We start from the raw sequence: 19,878 nt of genomic DNA, 5'->3' as shown, positions 1-19,878 counted from the left end.
TCAAGCAAGTGTGAAATAAGTAGGCAATAGTTTTTGTGATCTATTTTTAAGTCATATTTAAGCATAGCTTTCTATGGTAAGGTCAAAATAAAACTCTTATATTGCTAACTAACTGAAGCTCAAGTTCTATAAAGACAAGAAACAAACTGAAGTTAAGCAGTTATGTTTACAAGGACTAAATTATATTGAAACTAAGAATATTCTGATGCAATTTCTTCCAGAAATGTGAACTTTTCATTGTAAAAATGCCCATGTAGAATTTGCTTGGCTTCACTCCCTTGACATAGGTTTAAATATACACTTGAGAGAAAAAGGTCCTCTCATTCTGAATAAATTACCCTTCCCTGGCAAGTCAGAAGATGAAACTTTGAAAATATGCTCACTTATTCAAGAGAAATTGAAATCCCAGCATAGAATAAGAAAGAAAACTGTACCAGATTTTAAAAGGAGCTCTAGTAAAATATGACGAAGACTATAATCACAAATGGTCACCGCATGATTTCTAACTTGCACCAAAAAAACCTGAGTGTTTGTGAGAGGAAGAACTTCCTCCAATCAAACTGGTAACATGCTCCTGAACAAATGCATTAAGATGAACAGCAATCACCTTCAGAAGTAATACTAATTCAATTTCTTTTTTCTGAGAATGCAAGGAAGATGATTGTTCCACCCTACTCTGTGCTGATGAGGCCTCACCTTGAGCCCTGTGTGCAGTTTTGGCCATCACAATGTAAAAAAGATTTTAAGCTACCTAACAGTGTCCCAAGGAGGGCAATGCAGATATTGAAGGGTCTGGAGAAGCCTTATGAGGAGGGGCTGAGGGCACTTGGTCTCTTCAGACTGGAGGAGACTGAGGGGAGACCTCATTGTGGTCTTCAACATCCTCACAAGGGGAAGCAGAGGAGCAGGCACTGATCTCTTCACTCTTGTGCCCAGTGAGAGGACTCAAAGAAACATAATGAAGCTGAGTCAGGGGAGGTTTAGGTTGGATATCAGGAAAAGGTTCTTCACCCAGAGGGTGGCTGAGCACTGGAGCAGGCTCTCCAGGGAAGTGATCACAGCACCAAGCCTAAGAAAGTTCAAAAAGTGATTGGAAAACGCTCTCAGGTACATGGTGTGACTCCTGGGAATGTCCTAGGCCAGGCCAGGAGTTGGATTTGAGGATTCTGACGGGTCCCTTCCAACCTGGCATATTCTATAACTCCTTGCAATATTTTAAAGGGAGCTTTTGTTTCTGGTTTTTTTTTTCAGTTGGTTGGTTTTTTTAAGCCTTGAACACTTGATTCATAAAAATAAGATAAAGGAAGGGAAGCTGTACAGTCAGTTAAGGCTTTAGCTGAAGAATTATAACTTGAATTTAAGTTTCAGTTTACTAAGGCGAAAGCCAAATTATTCCAGCTAAACTGTCAGAAGTGTTAGGCACACTTGGCATCCAATGCACTTTAAGGTTCTTGAAATGACATTTTTAAGTGTAAATAATACATTTTTATCATGAATTTATCCAAAAAATATGAACTCTCATTTTCCAAATCAAGGATACTGAATTTTTACATACAGTGCTGCTTTACACTACTGCCATCTAGCAGCTGCCTAGGATGGACTATGGAATTAAGAATAAGAGCAAAGCTCTGTCATCTTTTAAAACAAAGTACTTCTCCCTCTTCCAAATTAAAAAAGCTGTATCTGTCATGTGGCTTAATCACACCGACTTAGGCAGCTATGCAAATGAAGCAGCTGACAGTTTTACCATATTTTTATTGAAGCAAGAGGAAAACCGTGAACGTAACTTGAAGTTTCCTAGCTGCACTAGGAAATAAAATTTATTACTACCACATTAACTACTTCCTTAATTTCAATCAGGAAATGTATGTTTACTAATTACACAAAAACTTGGAACTCATGTTCTTTTTTAAGATATGCATTTGTGCCGTAAGATCCCGACTTGTGTTTCCTCTTTTGCTGGCCATGAAACAGACTATTTAGTATTTTGGAAAACACATCAAGTAGATGCTACAAAAAGATAATATGTTAAATTATTTTTTAATCATTACTATTTTATGGCTACTGCATATTTATCTGAAATTCCAGATAACTTATTTGAACATAAATTACAATGAAAAAAGGTAAGAATAGATTGTTCCCTTCAAACGGCTGCAAAATATTCACTCTTCTGAATTTTCAAGATAAAAGCTGAAATACAGGAAAGTGGTAATTGATAAGCTTGAAAATGTAATTTTAAAACATGAAATATAGAATCTACTCTGGTTAAAAAGGTAAGCTACAAAATAATTTTGTGAAACTACTGAAGGGTACTGTGTGAAGAAGTTCAGTCTCGATGGTTAATGTGTTTCAGCATTCTACACCATTCAGCATCCATTGTGTACCTGAACGCTTTTTGCATATGAGACAGATTTGTTTTGGTATTCAGGCAGTTTCTCCATAATTATATTTAACAAAGATTGTTTTGCATGCAGCCAACAAATATTTGTTCTGCAAGACATTCTTGCTTGCTTCCACAGTGACAAAAGATACACTTTGCAAACTAGACTTACTATGTCTTACATAGTCTTTCTCTCTTTAGCCCACTGCGTGGAACAGTCATGAGGCACATCCAGCCCATGCAACAACGCAGAACTGTCCCCAATATGTTTAAGATTAATCACTTCAACTTTTTAGAAAGACTCACGGGTAAATTTCTTTTTTAGGAATGTAAACTGAATAAACTAAAATTAACAGTGAATAACATTCCAGAAAAAAGAAAAAAGATCACTCGAGTCTTATTTTTACCTGTCTTATTTAAATCTGTCCATAAAAAACCCCATAAAATTGGATGCAGATTAGCCTTGTGCTTCTCTGAAAGAACATGGGAATTAAACGCCAACCCTCCAAAAATTCCCAAAAAACCCTAAACACCCAAATGAAAAAAAAAAAAAAAAAAACCACACAAAAAAAAGGAAATCAGAACAGAAAAAAAATTCAATAAAAGTACTACATCCAAAAAGTGGTATAAGCGTTTCAGAAAGAGAATGGTCTACAGTTGTAAAATTCAAAGGAAATTCTTTTTACAGCCTTCAGGTAACAGTAATTTATAAAACCCCCCTCCCCAACTTCCTTCCTGACATTGCCCTTTTTTAGAAGTAGTGGCATATCTATTTATATGAATGTACTTACAAGAAACTGAAAAGGTTATTAAGTCTTCAGTTAAGCAACATCAAGGTGGAAAAGAGAAGAAATAAACAGCAGCTGAGGCAAAGACACACTGTTTTGGAGAAAAATTCAGAATTTTTAAACATACACTATGAGTGAAAAGGGAGGAACAAGGATAAACAGAAGGACATACCAACAAGGAACAGAAGGAGCAAAGAAAACCTCCTCTGTCTCTAAAAAGAAAACATTAAGAGTCTAGCCCTTCAGAAATTGTAGTAACAAGAAGGTACAGGTGCAGGCTGCTTTCCACAGTGGGAACATGAGCTATGAGCCAGACACTTTCTCTGAAGAGCAGCTTAACTGTAGAGGGACATGGTGAATATTTCATCCCTTTACACATGGCAGTGGGAAGAAAGGAAAATGTCTACAGAAAAACCCCAATTAAGCAGCTACAGAATCATTTGGTGAAGTATTATGTATCTGGAATATCCCAAGTCTTCTGCAGACCATGTTTTCATTTATGTAAAGTGTCCTCTTTCTAGGGATGTCTCTGCTGATCCTGAGAGCAGGTTACCTCACAATGTTTAAAGAACACAAATACTTCAGGACTTCTTGCCATTCATGTATGCTGTGTATATGCTCACGTCTACACACTCACTGACACCCATACACATAAGAGTCATGTGTACAGACATTTGCCATGCATAAAAATGACAATATCTCCTATAATTTTGATCAAATAGCCTATGTCATAAAGAAAAGCACCTACTGGAGGGCACTAGTGAATAAAGGGTTTATAACTGTATATTTTTACAGTGACAAAACCAACATTGTGAAAATGACTTCAGCTAGTGGGGAGAATACTATGTAGTTTCAAAAAAAAAAAAAAAAAAGACCAAAACCCAGTAGCACAAAAAAATAAACCAGATTTGCATAGGCGCAACCTGTGAAGTCTTTGCCACCTGTGCTCTAACTGATAATATTTTTGCTTATTTCAATTTTATGTTCTGCACTCATGTTACCTGTTGTACATTTGAAGGAAAATCAGCTATGAATACAAAACTACTATAATCTTCTATGATCCAACAAAAACTGATCAACTCCACTGCCCCCAAGCAATATGGAGAACACAAACCCAATTAAAACCAGTAGCAATAATCAAGTTTGATATCCTAAAATATATCTGAAAAATTTACTCTTAGAGATTCATCTACCAAGTTGAAAAATATACTCTGATATGAACAATCACCTTATTTAATGAAGGGTTACTTCTCTTGTGCCTTAAACCCACAGAAGCACAAAACACGAATTACCACTAGGCGGCAGCATATACATATAAAGAGCAAGTGTGAGTACTTGCATGAAAATGTCTTATAAAGAGATTGTACTACTTTCTTGCATGGAATATGTTAGCTCTTCCTGCAAAAAGCTTTTTTGCTTTAAAAACAAAGTATTAAAATGAAAGGCCAGAATCTGTAGGCCTTTTTACTTGCCCAGTGAAAACTTTATTAATATATTCATAATAAAATTCTATGGTTTTAAAACAGATTTTCAGACCTTAAAGGTTAATAGAACTTTTGATTCTATTTTGGGATATCATTGGTCTCATCTGACTTTTACTTCATAATGGATGCATTATGCAGCTTCTTGTTTCTGAAAAGTAAAAACTTACAAAAGGAAGGCCTTGCAAAATCATGGCTCAGGCCTGTAACTTTGGTTAACTAGAAAAGGACTGTGGGAAGGAGACTCAGCTGAATTAGGGGTAGAAAAACAAGTTATGTAACCATGGTGTGTTCACATCATGGTGTATGGTGGTTGAATTATGTTTGTTATGATTTAAAAGTATGTAGCTGCTAAAGCAGCATCAAACAGGTTGATGACTGAAGAGGATGAGCACCTATGTAACACCCAACTCAGCACCGTGCTGCCTCAATCTGAACCATCAAACAGAGTCTCCCTCAAGAGATGACTCAAAGACATACATCAAGCCTTGTCACACCACCCTTCTGATACAACAGGCTGGTTTTTACCTCCCTTTTCTTGAATCCCAATGCTCTTGTTTACTCTTAAAATCATGTATTATGGTCTTGAAAGAGTAGTCCAAACAGAGAGAAGAGAGAAATCACTGGAGGGGAGCCTCTGCATTACCAAAACTTCCATATGCAACTAAAGCTAACAGTAATATAGAAGCTAGATTCAAATAAACCAGTGCTGCTGAAGCTGGCCTTATGGTTTCCGTCTAGGTTTTCTCAGTTTCATTTTTGCCACAGGCTAGTGAAAACTCTGTATCTAGTTTTAAAATCACTCTTCAAAAATCTCTGAAAGGAAACTAGAAGGAAACCTGAGTTATAAAACATATTCAGTATGTATGGAGGATTAACTTATGTATCTTAGTATTGGTTCATATTATTTTCCTGAACTCCCTTTTTCCAACATGACTGCTGAAAACTTAAATATACAAAACCAGCCATATAAAAATATTTTTCTGTCATGGCTTATGTGTGATATTGCTCCTGGTGATACCTAAGGGATAATACTGCTTTCCATTCCGCCATTTAAAGATTATCATTTCCTTTTTATTAAGAGATTTGATATGTGTGAACCTCATGGAGTGTTAAATCAAATGCTGAGCACCTGAAATCAAACATTTTTTTCTAACTATTTAGCATGCAAAATGTAATTACCAGAACAAAACCCAACTTACCTGTCCACCAATTTTTTTGCAAATCCGAAGTCAGTAAGCTTGATATGTCCTTCTTTGTCTAGTAATATATTTTCAGGTTTTAAGTCTCTGTAAACTATTTCTTTGGAGTGCAGGTATTCTATTGCACAAATAATTTCCGTCGAGTAAAACAGTCCTGTGCTGTTGTTGAAACGCCCCATGTTGCGCAGGTAACTAAAAAGTTCTCCTCCTGGCACATATTCCATTAGCATATATAAAAAACGTTCATCGTGGTTGGTCCAAAATCTGTAACAAAAGCATTGTTTTAGTGAATAAAGAAATTATGTCTTTGATTTGCTTTACAAGTCAATGTCTGTAAAATGGCCTCTGCTACCTCAACTGTGTACACAACTAATTTCTGATTCCTTGTCTGCAAACATTAAAACCTCCAAGAATCCAGCAGGATTATGTAACACATTTGAGTAATGACCTTAAACTACACTACAAAACCAGATAGCTGAGGGTAAGTACAGCACAGGACAAGAAAAACTCTAATTGATAGATTCTGTTTCATCATGCAAAACAGGTTTCTTCTAAGCACCAAATAACTGACTCAATATAAAGACTAGATATTTTTTACACACCTTGCATTTTATATTATCAAGCATTACCAAAGTGATGGGGGTAAGCAGAATCTGCTTTTGTAAAGACTTTCATGACAATATGTTCAAAACCAGACATCAAAGAGTTGTCCTCCTGTCCTGTGCCTTCCTCCCCGGAGATACACAATCCCAACTAAAGCATCAGATGACAACCCTTGATCTTTCACAAAAACAAAAATGATAGCAGAACAAGATTCATTTCTGTACCTCAGAATTAATCCAAGGATAGGTACCTTCCATTCCTCAGATTACAACCTTTAATTTAAGAGCTATTTCTGGGGTAGCCAGAGAAACATAAAGAACAGGTATAGAGGAAAGAAAATAATTATATGTGGCTTTAAAATGTTTCATTACAGAATATAGGAATCTTCTCTTTTACATTACCCTAAATTATCTTTTATTTCATTCTATCTACATTAAACAAGTTACCTTATCCCTAAATGTAGCTCAACAGTTAAGAAGAAAACAAATAGGTGGTAACATCTTGAAGAACACTGCCATTTAAAACAAAGAACTATCCCTAATTCCATAATAAAAGAGAGAACACTGTATCTTTACCTACTTATTGGTACAGTCATACAAGAACAGAAGCTACTTCAGCCTCTAGTCAGTGCTTCTGCAGTACCACAAATACCTCGTGGTTAATCAGGGCACAGAGCCTCAGGTAAGGTGAGCAGGAACTGAGCTCCACAACGCCTGAATGACTTTGAGTCCAGAAGATTTTATTTTTGACAGCAGCACTGTGGCAGCCAAGGGAACAAGACAGACTAACAGACATGAGCTACAGCTCTTTGATTCCCTCAGTGATGAGAAAGCAGAGCCCAAGCTTGTCTTCTGCTTTTATGGAACTTCTTCCCTATCACAGTCAGCAACATCATTAATTGGCTCTTGGTGATCACAGCATCTTTACAGACTACACAAAAACACTCTGAAAATGTATTTTATGTAATTGGGCAAAGTTATACCTAGAATAAACAATGAAAGAAGTGTAGAAATGGGTGAAAAAAAGCAAAACACCTATATATAGTAGAGGAAGAGCAAAATCTGACAATACGGAGGGGGAAAAAATGGAACTTCTGCATCATTAAGCACAGAATTTTTTACAAGAATTAATTTCTTAAAAAACTGACTCTTAAAGGTTTGTCTATCCACAGAAAAATGGACACATTATTTGGTATACATTAAAAAGAGCAAAATGAAGAATTTCTGTACTTGCAATTCCAACTGCTTTAAATGGTAATGTAATACTAAAGAAAACAAAAATCACAGAAGCTGTGATTAGAATAACATGTGGTGTCATTAACTCTACAATTCAGCTTGCTACATAAACTTGAGATGCCACTTGAGAAGTCCTACAGACAAACAACCTGTTTCAGCTTATACAGCTACAAGACACAATTGATTTTTATTAATTCTTCCTCTCTTCAAAAACATGTCAACATTACATCTCACTGTGAAGAGCTGCACCACAGTGAATATGACACATTACTCAATTGTCAGCAAAGATTGCCTAGCAATCTCCAGTGATCAGCTGTTGCAGAAGCACTTAGGAAGCGTTTAGAAAAAAATTGTTTAAAAAATACATAGATAAATAACGCCAGTGTCTACAGAAAAACTGTACCTCATTATATTTAGAATAGGCATTTGTCAAAAGTAACAGGTAAAGGAAAAAAAAACCCATTCTTTTCCAAACACCAGCATACAATTATGTGCAGCATTACTTTATAATTTTCCATCATAAAATCCTGAAATACTATGCTGCACTGACACCAAAGGACACCATCTTTATCTGTGTTAAAGATGTGAAGCTAACTGAAAAGATAAAAACCAGACCATGTAGATCACACACTTTAAAGGCATTAAAGCTGAACTATATAGTTTTTCCCCATTTTTGTTAAACACTTACAGTAAAATAATAACAGATAAAAAACCAAACAAATTGGGCAGGAGGTGGCTGAAAAAAATCTTTTAGTCACACAAAAAACTGCAGAAAGTGTTGTCATACCATCTAGTGATAATCATTCACAAAGGTTTGTTTAACTTAAAGCACATAAATATCTTTGTGACCTAAATTTTAACTACCTCACTTCAGCTATGTTGCTTGGAGTCTCCTCTGACAAGGGAAAAAGGCATCACATAGACAATTATATGAACATAGCTGCTGATGCAACATACCACTGGACATTTCAACAGAAAAAGCAGAGCTCCAAAAGACATGAAAGATGTTTGCTTTGCAGAGAAAGAGAACTATTTAAATTGTGTCCTTTGGCAACTTGAAAAATCTGATATTTTGTAAATAAGGTGTGAATGAAATCCAGGAAAACTGCCCTAGTTTGGATTTTTAATCACTTCTATATGAACGTGAATTCTCCCTGTCTCTGACATGTCACTCAAATTTCTCTACTCCCACTGTTCCTGACACACAGACCTGCTGGGATGGGGTTTGTCTGGGAATTTGTTCGTTGTTTTTGGTAGGGTTTTTCTTTCAAGATGTACATAAATAGATATACAAAATCCTGTTCCCTCCATTCCATCCATACTTCAACCAGTCTGACCAGATGTACTCAGCTTCTCCATCTTGCTTTCTTCCATGAATCTCAATCTCTACATATTCTAGAACTTGTCTTACTGATACTATGCCACATACAGGATTTCTGAACGCTAGCTGGAAACTAACAGCATCATGATGCTGGGAAAGCCAACACCACACCAGGGAAAAAGCCTCCTCCTGCAGGGCTCATTCCATCTTCTGAATGATTACCATGCTGGTCCCTTCTTCTTCTTCTCCCTCTGGTACTTGCTTAACCCTGGCAGGAAGCTGCACTCCCTGCAGCTAGATTAACTAATGCTAATTTTGTCTAATTCTATGTAAAACTGATTAAGGCAGGTAAATGGAAACAAATCTTAGTTAAGAGCCGGCCATGAGAAAACATAAATGGAAATTAACCTGCAATTACCAGAGGTTTAGTTATGCCATTAGTAGATACAGACTCAGATACACTAGAAGCACTGTGGTGCTGTGAACAGAAAAGTATGAGAAAAGTTCTCTGTTTAACAATGGGACCACTGGGATCATTAGAGTTACCTCAATTCCACTAAAGAAGAAGTATTCTTTATGAACTGTGTTTAAATAATGCTTCTCAATAGGTTCCATCACTTAACTTGAAATACAGGAAAGTCCAAGAAATGCTGCAGTTATTTAAACTCTTTAAAAATAAAGTTTGCAGAAGTTCATTTAAGTTTTTAAAAACTTGCTATAAAGTCTGGGAATATCTTTAGCTATTTACCAATATCTACAGCACATACACGTAGAAATACTTTCATCACAATTCTAACATCAAGAATCATTCTAGAAGTCATTTTGATGAGGCAAAGCTAACAATTCTTCATTAGTATTTTCCTCTCACTTCCGAAAATGTTTCTTCTGCAGTGCGAAGATAAGAGAGAAAACACCTTATAATAAATTGTTTCAATGTTTAAATACTGCCTCTTTATTTTTAAATTCTTGATTCTTCTAAAATATGTATTTCATTCCTAAATACTCTGTGTCAGTAAAGTACCTAAGAACTTGCAAGGAGATTCTGGAGTACTTTAACTGCAATTCCTGTATGAGTAAAATGAATTAAAAAAATAAAACAACTTACAATCTGATCAAAAAAGGGTGGTTGACTTCTTTCAAGACGGACTTTTCATTGTGCACGTGTTGCTCTTGCTTCAGTCGAATGACATCAGGAATGCTCATTACTTTCAGTGCAAAGTAACGCTTGGCCATTTTCTCCTTCACCAGGTGAACACGTCCAAAGGTACCTGTGCCTGAAAAGTTGGAGAAGAAACATCAACTTAGCATAAAAAGGGAAAAAGAGCAAAGATAATTTGCTAAATTAAAACCTACAAGAACTCCAATTATTCAGGTGAGGAGATTATAAGATTATAAAATTAAATGCGCACAGAGAGGCAAAGTGATTCAGTAGGATAAGGAAGTGATGGGAAAAAAAAACATAATATTTGCTGATCCTTCTAAAAATTAATACATTTTTTAAAATCTGCTTATAGTGCTCAGTGTTATATCACTTGGAAACAGCAGCTGTCTGGCACCCTTTTTTGTTCTTTACAGTTAATGTACTCCTTTTTGAACTCACTTTAAAAAATAAAGAAAGAAAAGAAAAACGTAGTGACTTTAAAATAAAGCATTAGGCATTTCTCTATTCAACAGTCACTAAAGTTCCTTTTAAGTGCATTGCACTCAAGACAATCATATATAACTGAACTGAGTATCTCTTAGTTTGAAATCAAAGTTAAAACTGGCACATTTAGCCAGACTGCTATTTGTTGCGCAGCAGTTTTACACATTTGAAGACCAACACAAATTTCAGCTCATTAGGTGATTGCTTACTGTTTTTCTGCTCATTAAACAATGACACAAAGGTTCCATTACAACAGTGCACCTGATCTTTTTAATCCCATTCTCAGACAGCAATATGTACCACTATAAAGGACAGCTGGCATTAAAACCAAGCACCTAACTTGTGAAAGGTCCCTCTCTCCAGAAAAGTCAAAAGCTTAATACTTCAGCTCACTATCATCCCCTTACTTGCACATACCCTAGGAAAGGCAGCACACAGACCTGTTGCAGTATTATTAACTGCTTTGTTACTTGATTTCAGATTGTGTTGATCAGTTATGACCAATTTATAGTAAAGACAATTTCCTAAGATGTGCAATACGTACAGGGAAAGGAGTGCGTATGTGAAAGGAAATACATTTTTAAGAGATAGGTAGGAGCAAGAAACCAACAAATGAACTTCTATAATTCCATTATTGGGGAAATGAGAAAAAACAATTTTTTTGCCTCTCCTAGCTTCAATTTATGCTTGCAGTATTTGTTTTCTGTATGTGGATTCTCAGCTAAAATATTTTATGTTATTTAACAGTTCTTCTTTCCAATCACTTAAAATGTTGTTTAAGACAGCGTTTACTAAAAAACACTAAAAACTACTAACTCCAGCAATCCAGTTTTATGGAATTTGCAGCTCCACTACAAATACAGATTTCAAAGCCAGTTTTCAAGATAAAAGTTCTCACTACACAAACACATCAAGCATTACCATTGTCCAAGCACAAAAGATTGTATCAAGGAAGTTTTACATTCCCACCTGTCCTGAATTACAGTTCTTTAACCATGAAAACTATATATAGATCTCAGAAAAAGCCTGCTTTTATAGCAAAGTAAACCATCAGGTTACCCTGGAAAATTTATCATGCAATGAAATCCTTTAACAATGTACTCATATTACATGACTATATCTGCAAACAACTTTATTTGCTCAGGGACTGGCTTCTGCAGTAAAAAACCTCAAACAAATAACATAAACCCAACAAACAAACAAACACCAAAAATGGCCCAAAAGTTTCCAAGCAGAGACATCTGTTCAAACTACTTTAAATACTGATTACTTACATTTACACTGCATGTCATTACAGACAAAAAAAAAAAAGAAAATTAACTCAGTTATTTCTCAATTAGGAGCTGAAATTTAAATTTTGAGTAAAAACATTGTGAAAAATAATGGTAGTCATATGGCATACTGAAACTAGAAACCATCTTTGATTTTTGAGACTTCCAAATGTAGACTCAAGGAAATTAACAATACTAACCCCCCATAAGCAAATGTGGTTTTACATGCATTTTGCTACTTGTACAAACAAAGTGCTTCCACAGACATATCCAACAGGAAAGTCAAAAGTGAACACATATCTAATTGTTCCTAGATCTCTAGTGATTACATGTTTCAAGACTTGTTCTACTTGTTTAAGAAATTTTTATTTTAGAATGCTTTACTTTTCCTTATGCTAATAATTTCTCTTTACAAACTACTAGTCAGAAATAACAATAAGAATAGAAATCACAAGTTCCACCCAATTTCAAAGAAGAACCTGTCAGAGCCTTATTTAGCAATAGTTCTAACTTTGGAAACACTTTCTCTGCAAAAACACCTCTGCCAGGAACAGCAAAGCCTGGCAGGCTATTCCAGAATAGTGGCAAGGCCTAATCTACAAAGCCTCTGGGAAAACCAGACGACCACACAGACAGGCAAGAACCTCCCAAACCAGTTTTATTGCTGAACTGATCCCAGGCAGGCTATTTTCAAACATCTTGAGCACACTTGCCAGCAACTATGAAAATCAAGACCATACAGACTGAGAAGGCATCTAGCACTTGTTTTGAGACGTCTTCCCAAAATATGCATTTTCTCCCCATCAAGTCTTCTCAGAAAATCCATTAAGCATGCATTAGCTGGCAGTACCCACACACTCACCACTCTTCCATGGGACTAATTGCTATGCCTTTTTCTTGTTTTGTTTTATGCTTAGCCAGTCTTCAAATAACCAGGTAAAATTTGCATAAATTACTGCAATTAAAAATCTCACTTCAAACCTGCTCATACTTTTAGCCATTTCTGCTAACATTCTTTCAATGTTCTTCCTTGCAATTGATAGGGAAGGTAGGAGGCTGCAACAAGATGTTATTGTGGTTGTTTAGCATAGGCAAGTGTATCTGTTCTATAAGAACAGGTTGTTGTGTTGAGTAGATGGAAATTCTGCCCCTCAGATTCATAAAAAGAAAACTAAAAACCTGAAGCAGTAAGTGACACTGAGCAAGACAAAGGCCCAGCTCCATAAATCTGAGGGAAGATTTTTGGCAGCAAAAAGGCAGTGCTATTAATCTTCCATCAAGGCCCCACTCCAGGTGAGAAGACACCTAACTCATGGAACAATTTCTGTTAATCCTTATGAAAGAACTGTTCAACATTTTCCCCTGATCACCTCAGAGTTCATCTGTGTGAACCAAATGAAGTTGACCTTTTGTGACAGATAAGTAAATATTCCTTATGATTACCTTAAAATGGAAATATTCTACACTTGTCTGTAAGAATTAAGGGAAACAGTGTTCACAGATTTGCACTTTAGTCTACTCATGTTTATTTCATATTTAGTTCAAACCAAGAGAACTCGAGGGACATGGTACCATTCTGGATTAGCCCTGGGATCTACCAAATACTATCCTGCTGAAGGAAGAGCAATGGCTTCATACACTCCCTACACATATACCCCTATCTGTGTGTTTAATTTAGTGCATGTTACCAGAGTTTCAGAGCAAAACAAAGCACCTACATGATAAGATCATACCACAAGAAAACAGCTGTTCTTACCAAGTCTGAAGGCAGACAGGCCCCTTCTCCCTGCTAAGGCATATGGTAAGTGAAGGGCTCTGGCCACCAGTAACAACAGCAAGAAGAGCACCTGTGCTGTTAGCAACACAATTCAGGATTTTCAGGACTAAATGGGCAAACAGAATAAAATATGCAAAATGCTGACCACTAATCCAGTATAATCTGTTTACAACAGAAACAAAATTCTTGGTTCCCATTGCAAATTTTATGTGGTTGTAGAGCTTGAAGGAATGCCTGCAATCTTCTCCATTAGGTAACCTTGTCATGTTAAACACAAAGAGATGATGCCAAAATCTGCAGAGGACCAACTTGGGCTATGTATCAAAAACAAGTAGGGTACTTTCAGTCTTACAAAACAAGCTGGATTCGCTAATACCATTCAAAAACACCACAGCCAGTTTCCATTTTGTTCTCTTTGAAGCCTAGCAGAAAAGAATAAAGAATGTGGGAACATTTCTGATGCAATTTCAGATACTTTTGATGCTAGGTAAAACAATCCTGCAACTTTTGATCAGCTAAAACAATTTAGTGAGTAGTCATGTAGTGACTATTTTGCTATTGATGTAGATGACTAATTTAATGCTTAGACTGCCTCTTTATTTGCTCCCATTAATCAGACCCAGCTGTTTTAATCCCCAGCTCTTTCTTAAAACCAAGTTTGCCTTGCTCAGATAGATACCATCTGTTTTAATGAGGAATAAACTAGGTCATGTGAGCTCTGTGACCCTGGGGGCTGCTTTCTGAGTCCCAGAAGGGTTGGCCCTGACTTCAACAGATGCCTACAAAAATCATCAGATGCATTCACTTTTATTTACAGTTAGAAGAAACATTTCCCACTATGACACATTAGTCTTTACTAACAGCCACAAGCACAACAGACTTTACTCTGTTAAATATCAGATATTAACTGATAACAGATATTAACAGATATTAAGTGATACGTATTAGATTACAAACTAACTACTAAATGTGAAATTTTGTCTGCCATTTAATCGCTGTCTTTTTTTGGGATTGAACTTCAACAGGCTAGACTAGGAAATGAGGGTTGTCAGTTCTTGACAAAAAAGTGGAAAAGTGGCACAGCAAAGGAAAACCAGCCTGCCCAAACAGACTGGTAATCAGAAGATTAACACTTGGGAGAATGATTAGGGAAACCACAAGGCACAAGTAACTGAGGGCTTCTACAACAAAAGATGTGACTGGCAAATGAATAGGACAACTCAAAATGAGGACAATGACGATTTTGGACATCAAAGTAGCGAAGTTTAGATTTTCATTCATGTGTCAACCCTTTACCCAATGTCACTGAAAATGCCAAATACAGTGTCTTCACTGTTCTGTAAGCCAGCTGTGGATTGTTCACTGTAAATCTTAGATTACTGCTTTTATAGATCTTTATTACTTTAGAGGGTTCAGATTAAACAGTGAAAAACAGTGAAAATCAGAGCAATAACAAGTTAGAGGTGGTTTTATAGGATGCCTTTTTCTTGCCTAGAACTGGGCATCTCATACTGCTGAATCAACAAAAGAAATGTCTGATCACAATTTTTGTAAAGTTTTTGTATCTTTCAACGATACACACTGAAATCAGAAACAGTCTGATTAAGACCTTGACACAGAAAACAGAGATGCACGTGTATGTTCACCATGGGCAGCCCTGCCAGATGAGCTTGCTTCGATGCTTCTCATTCATTTGTTGTGCTGTGATTCCATTTCCACCAAGCACCCCTTGAAGGAAGAAAATGACTTTCTATTTAGCAATAACGTGAGAGAGTACACAGCAAGAACTGTGCCCATCACATTCCAGGCAAGATCACTGGATTACCTGTTCCACAAATTTTATTGGCACTGGCACACCACTGGTTTTCTCTTTTGTTTTGGATGATACCCATACCTGTTGTCAAATCAATTGAAAGCTCAGTATCATTAATTCTTTACCCCAGCTCAGTTGAACTTAAAAAGAAAATAGCAATGCATATTCAAAGTACAGCCTACCTTCTGACTCAAAGGGGATGCTGCAAAAAACTTCCAAAGATCCCAAAGCCCTGGCAATTTTTAGGTTCTTTCTTACTTGGTATACAAGGACCCTGTAACAACACACCACTAAAACTACATTTAACTGCCTGGAATTCAGTTCAGTCTCTTTTCAATTTCATGCAAGATTCACACAAGTATGCCAGAGAATACCAAGAAGTTGTGTCAACAACTCTTGTTGTTTACCCACTCATTTAAATCTTACTGAACTACAATCCTTAAGAACTAAGGACATGGGAATCACCAGGCTAATTAACACCTATCAGTCAAGTTTCCTGTTTTTCCACATAGTTCAGAGACATTTCTGATTTCCAGAAAGTGCCAATCAACTGAACATCAATGATGCAAGTTCCTCTGTAATGTCAGGTTTTTGATTTTTTTTATTCACAAATTATTGTCTCTCTACAAAAATACTGTAAACATCAGGGTGCGCTGCCCTTAAGCAAGACACTCAGAATTCTTGAAAGTTTCTTCTGTCTCTTCATTCTTTCTTTTCTAATTTATTTTGAAATACTAGGGACCAATAAATAAATGAAACCAGAAAGTAACCAGAGTGCTGATTATGATAGCCATAAATCCCCTCAATTTCTAAGCAGCTTTTAGAACACTGATTCTAAATGCATCTCCCTTCTCAAAACTTTTAATATCCACAATCTTCAGAACAATTCTAATAAAATTAATATTTCCATACTTGGTTCTTCAATGGTATTTTTGCAGCTCTTTCTACAAAGTCTTCCAAAACCTGCAATTTGTGACAATGACCAAAAAAGAACATTGATAAAAAGAAGATGAACACATGACTGGATGATAAAGCTTTTCTTCCATAGTGAAACTAGGACATTGCAAAATCATTATTTCTCCTACTTTAACCTATTTAAATATTACACTTGAAGTACAGACAGATCACAACTTCAAAACTGGGTTTTTTTATAAAAAATGCTGAGATAGAAACCTTTAATGATGAAATCCTTTTTCATCTAGAAACTAAGTTTTATACTATTTCCTCAACTAAATAAAGGAGGCCTATTCAAACAGCTTATTTTAAATGATACCAAACACTTGCTAGAAGTGAAGCGTATCAATCTGTATTAATATAATTTTTAAAAACCTGGCCTACCATGTTTTAAAAGACAAGTAAATTTAAGCCAAGAATCATGCACCTGTCTAGCTAGTAACACTTGCCAAGCCAAACACTGATACTCAGAGAATCATTATATTCTCTCTTCCATCTGATGAGAATTTCAGGTAATTAAAGCATTATCAAAAAGTGTCACATTTTAATGGCTGGAGAAAAATCTGTAAATTGGAAATTATACAAGAAGAAAACATCTTTTCTGGAATTTAAAAAGTTGTAGCATTCAAATCCTATTGACAGAATTGATTCTTTCAGGTAGGGAGAGGTTAAAACAAGCACATGAATTACTTCTCGGAATGTAAATATTAAAGGGAAGAATTTTTAACCTATTGGTTTCTTTCCAAATAATTTCTCAAACAACAAAATCCAGGCAGGCAAATCCCACACCTAGCCTCCTGTACATTAACTGATGCTTAAAATTCCCATCAAGTTTTGAGTAATTCAGGACTCTTGCTAAACAAATGTGTTCAAAGTGAATCTTTTCTACTGCTGTTAATTATCTTTAAGTGTTTAAACCCACCATGAAACAGTTTCCTTAAAATGAAAACTAACATAAACAGACATTTAGCACAAAAGTTACTCTATTTAATTCAAGTGTGTTACTACACTTCGAGTTACCACAAACAAAATGAGATACAAAATAACCCAGATTCCAGCAAAGAAGGAAAATCAACAAGAGGAGCGAAGAACAACACCAGGTATCATAAACCCCCAAATTTTAGTCTACAAGATTTGTCTTGATTGTTTAATAGAAGTAATAAAAAATGTTATGACAGACACATTTTCCAATACAATTCAAAGTAATGAATCCTGATCTTTCTTCAGATGCTCTTTGATTTTGTGTCTGTGAACAGCTGTGAGTTGTGAATACACAGCTCTTGCTTCTTGAGCTGGGATTAGAAGTACACCCAGTATTTTGAACTGGATGTCCCAGAACCAGTCTAAGCCAAAAGGCTTCTCATTTTCTGCAAGGATGAATAACTTGCAGTTTACCTCTGTAGTACATAAAGAATCAATTCAAGCAAATCATTAACACACCATTTTCCATGTATTCTGTTCAGTTAATGAGAAGTGATTCTCAGAATTTTTTTCCCTTCCAAAAAAGGTAAGTAGGAAAAAAAAAAACCTGAACAGGGACAGCTCATATTGGAAAAAAAAAGCTCAGTTTCTAAGTTTCATCCTCATAATCAAATTTTTACCCACAAGGAGAGTAAAGCTCTCTCTCATAATTTATCAGCAGTTCTATCTTCATCTTCAATTTCCCTGGTGACAGGAAGTATTTACCGAACTGTTTTAGCTGGTTTATTCAAATTCAGCATGAAGAAATACAGTTTGTTTTGAACAACAACAAAAAAAAATTAAAATCTGCAAAACAAAATAAAACATCCAAAGCTGAACAAACTGCCATGTCATAGCAATAATAAGTTTCAGCAGACTAAAATCCTTTTCAGGTACTTTAACTAAAAGAAGCAGCCAATAAGGTCTTTTAAGTTTAAAACAGAACCTCTGTAAGAGATACACAACTGTTCAGGTACTTGAAATATTGTTCCAACATCTTCTGCTCTTTCAGATGCCACAGCTGAACTTATGAGGTTGCATATATGACCACCAAAGAATTATACACATCATCACTGTAAGCTTACAATTACTCCCCCCAAAAAAAGAAAACCTTAAAATAAAAGTGGCCAGCCAAACAAGTACAAAACACGGCTTAAAACTCACATTTACATCCCAGAAAAATAAATAAAAATAAAATTTTGATGACTAAGAGGCAAATGTAGCAATGTAATGTTAACCAATATTAACTAATATTAATATAATAATCCATAAAGGATTTAGAAGCATTTTGTTCCAAAGAAGTTCATGTTACATAGAGTCTAATTCAAAATCAAATCCATGCAAGAGCACAGATAGAAACTTTAGCAGCAGCCCCCTCTGAACTTGGTAAGTCTAAATAGGGGCATTTGGTATCTGATTAGCAACCTTTCTTTTCAACCCAGAAATATTTGTATCTACCTACTTGTATGATTTTTACACAATCATCATCTTTTGGTTTGTCCTGAAACTCAGCTTTTCCTAAACAGTTACTTGCTGCAAGTCAGTCCCATGTTAATGCAAAGAAAGCATGAGCTTAATACCCTTGATAGTGTCCTTTTAAAAAGCAAACAATAAAGTCTTGTGAAGTACAAAGGTTTATTATTGCTGACCCAAGGTAATAAAAGCCACATTGTTTGTACTTGACCGATTTCCTCCTTCACCAGTGCTGGACAGAAGCCTTTGAGGGACTAGTTCCTCTTAGAATACATTCCTTTCAATTACATTTCACTTCCATCTTCACTGAAAGCAGTGCTAAATCAGACACAAATCAAGAGGAGGTATTGCACACAGTGCACAAAAACTGTATTTTTAAACACTTTTCAAACAGACTGTTTATTTATTACTTAGTATGTACTACAATGATTGTAAACTATAAGACTGGAATTAGGTTGAAGAGCTTCTGCTTGAAGACAAGTAAGACATTTAAGACCTAAAGTCCTGCACTCAGGACATTTTATTTCTCTCACGTGTTTTAGGAAATGAGTAAACAGACAACTAACAGAATAGTGTTCCAGTATTCCTATCCCCTGCTTTATCTGTGTTACCACACAGAAGGCCCTAGTCCAGAAACATACCAGCACAATTGAGAAAGTTGGAAAGGCCAGGTTGAAAACCTGATACAGCAATATTAAGAAAGCAAAACGAAATCAAAGTTCAGCTGTGGTCAACAACTATTTTTCAATATTTTTTTCCAATCAAACTCTTCACTTTCATTTTTAAATTTAAAACTGATGTAGAGCTAATTCAGGATATGCAAAAACAACACAAACAAAACCTCTGGACATTTCCACAGAAGACAAAGTCTGACCATTGAGTAGCAGTTAAAGACCTCAATTCAACAGAAAGTTCAGTCTTCACATTATATCTTAAAACCTTAGGACTGGTATTTTTGAAAACTGGAGTAAAATT

The 19,878-nt window shown here is 35.8% G+C and overlaps 1 protein-coding gene across 2 annotated transcripts in view; it reads right to left on the bottom strand.

Moving 5' to 3' along the window:
• The window catches only part of PRKX (protein kinase cAMP-dependent X-linked catalytic subunit), a 55,937-nt gene that overhangs the window by 19,475 nt on the left and 16,584 nt on the right, over positions 1-19,878 (bottom strand). For both annotated transcript variants that reach the window (XM_064708881.1, XM_064708888.1), the window contains exons 2-3: positions 10,116-10,284; positions 5,852-6,115 (exon numbers count right to left, since the gene is read on the bottom strand). In XM_064708881.1, coding sequence (XP_064564951.1) covers positions 5,852-6,115; positions 10,116-10,284 — 433 coding nt within the window. The remainder of the gene's footprint in view (positions 1-5,851; positions 6,116-10,115; positions 10,285-19,878) is intronic.

The sequence above is a fragment of the Zonotrichia leucophrys genome, chromosome 1 (assembly GCF_028769735.1).
Source record: "Zonotrichia leucophrys gambelii isolate GWCS_2022_RI chromosome 1, RI_Zleu_2.0, whole genome shotgun sequence".
In the NCBI taxonomy this organism is placed as follows: Eukaryota; Metazoa; Chordata; class Aves; order Passeriformes; family Passerellidae; genus Zonotrichia; species Zonotrichia leucophrys.
Note: the sequence above shows the minus strand (reverse complement) of the source record. Positions and strands in the feature narration are given on the sequence as shown.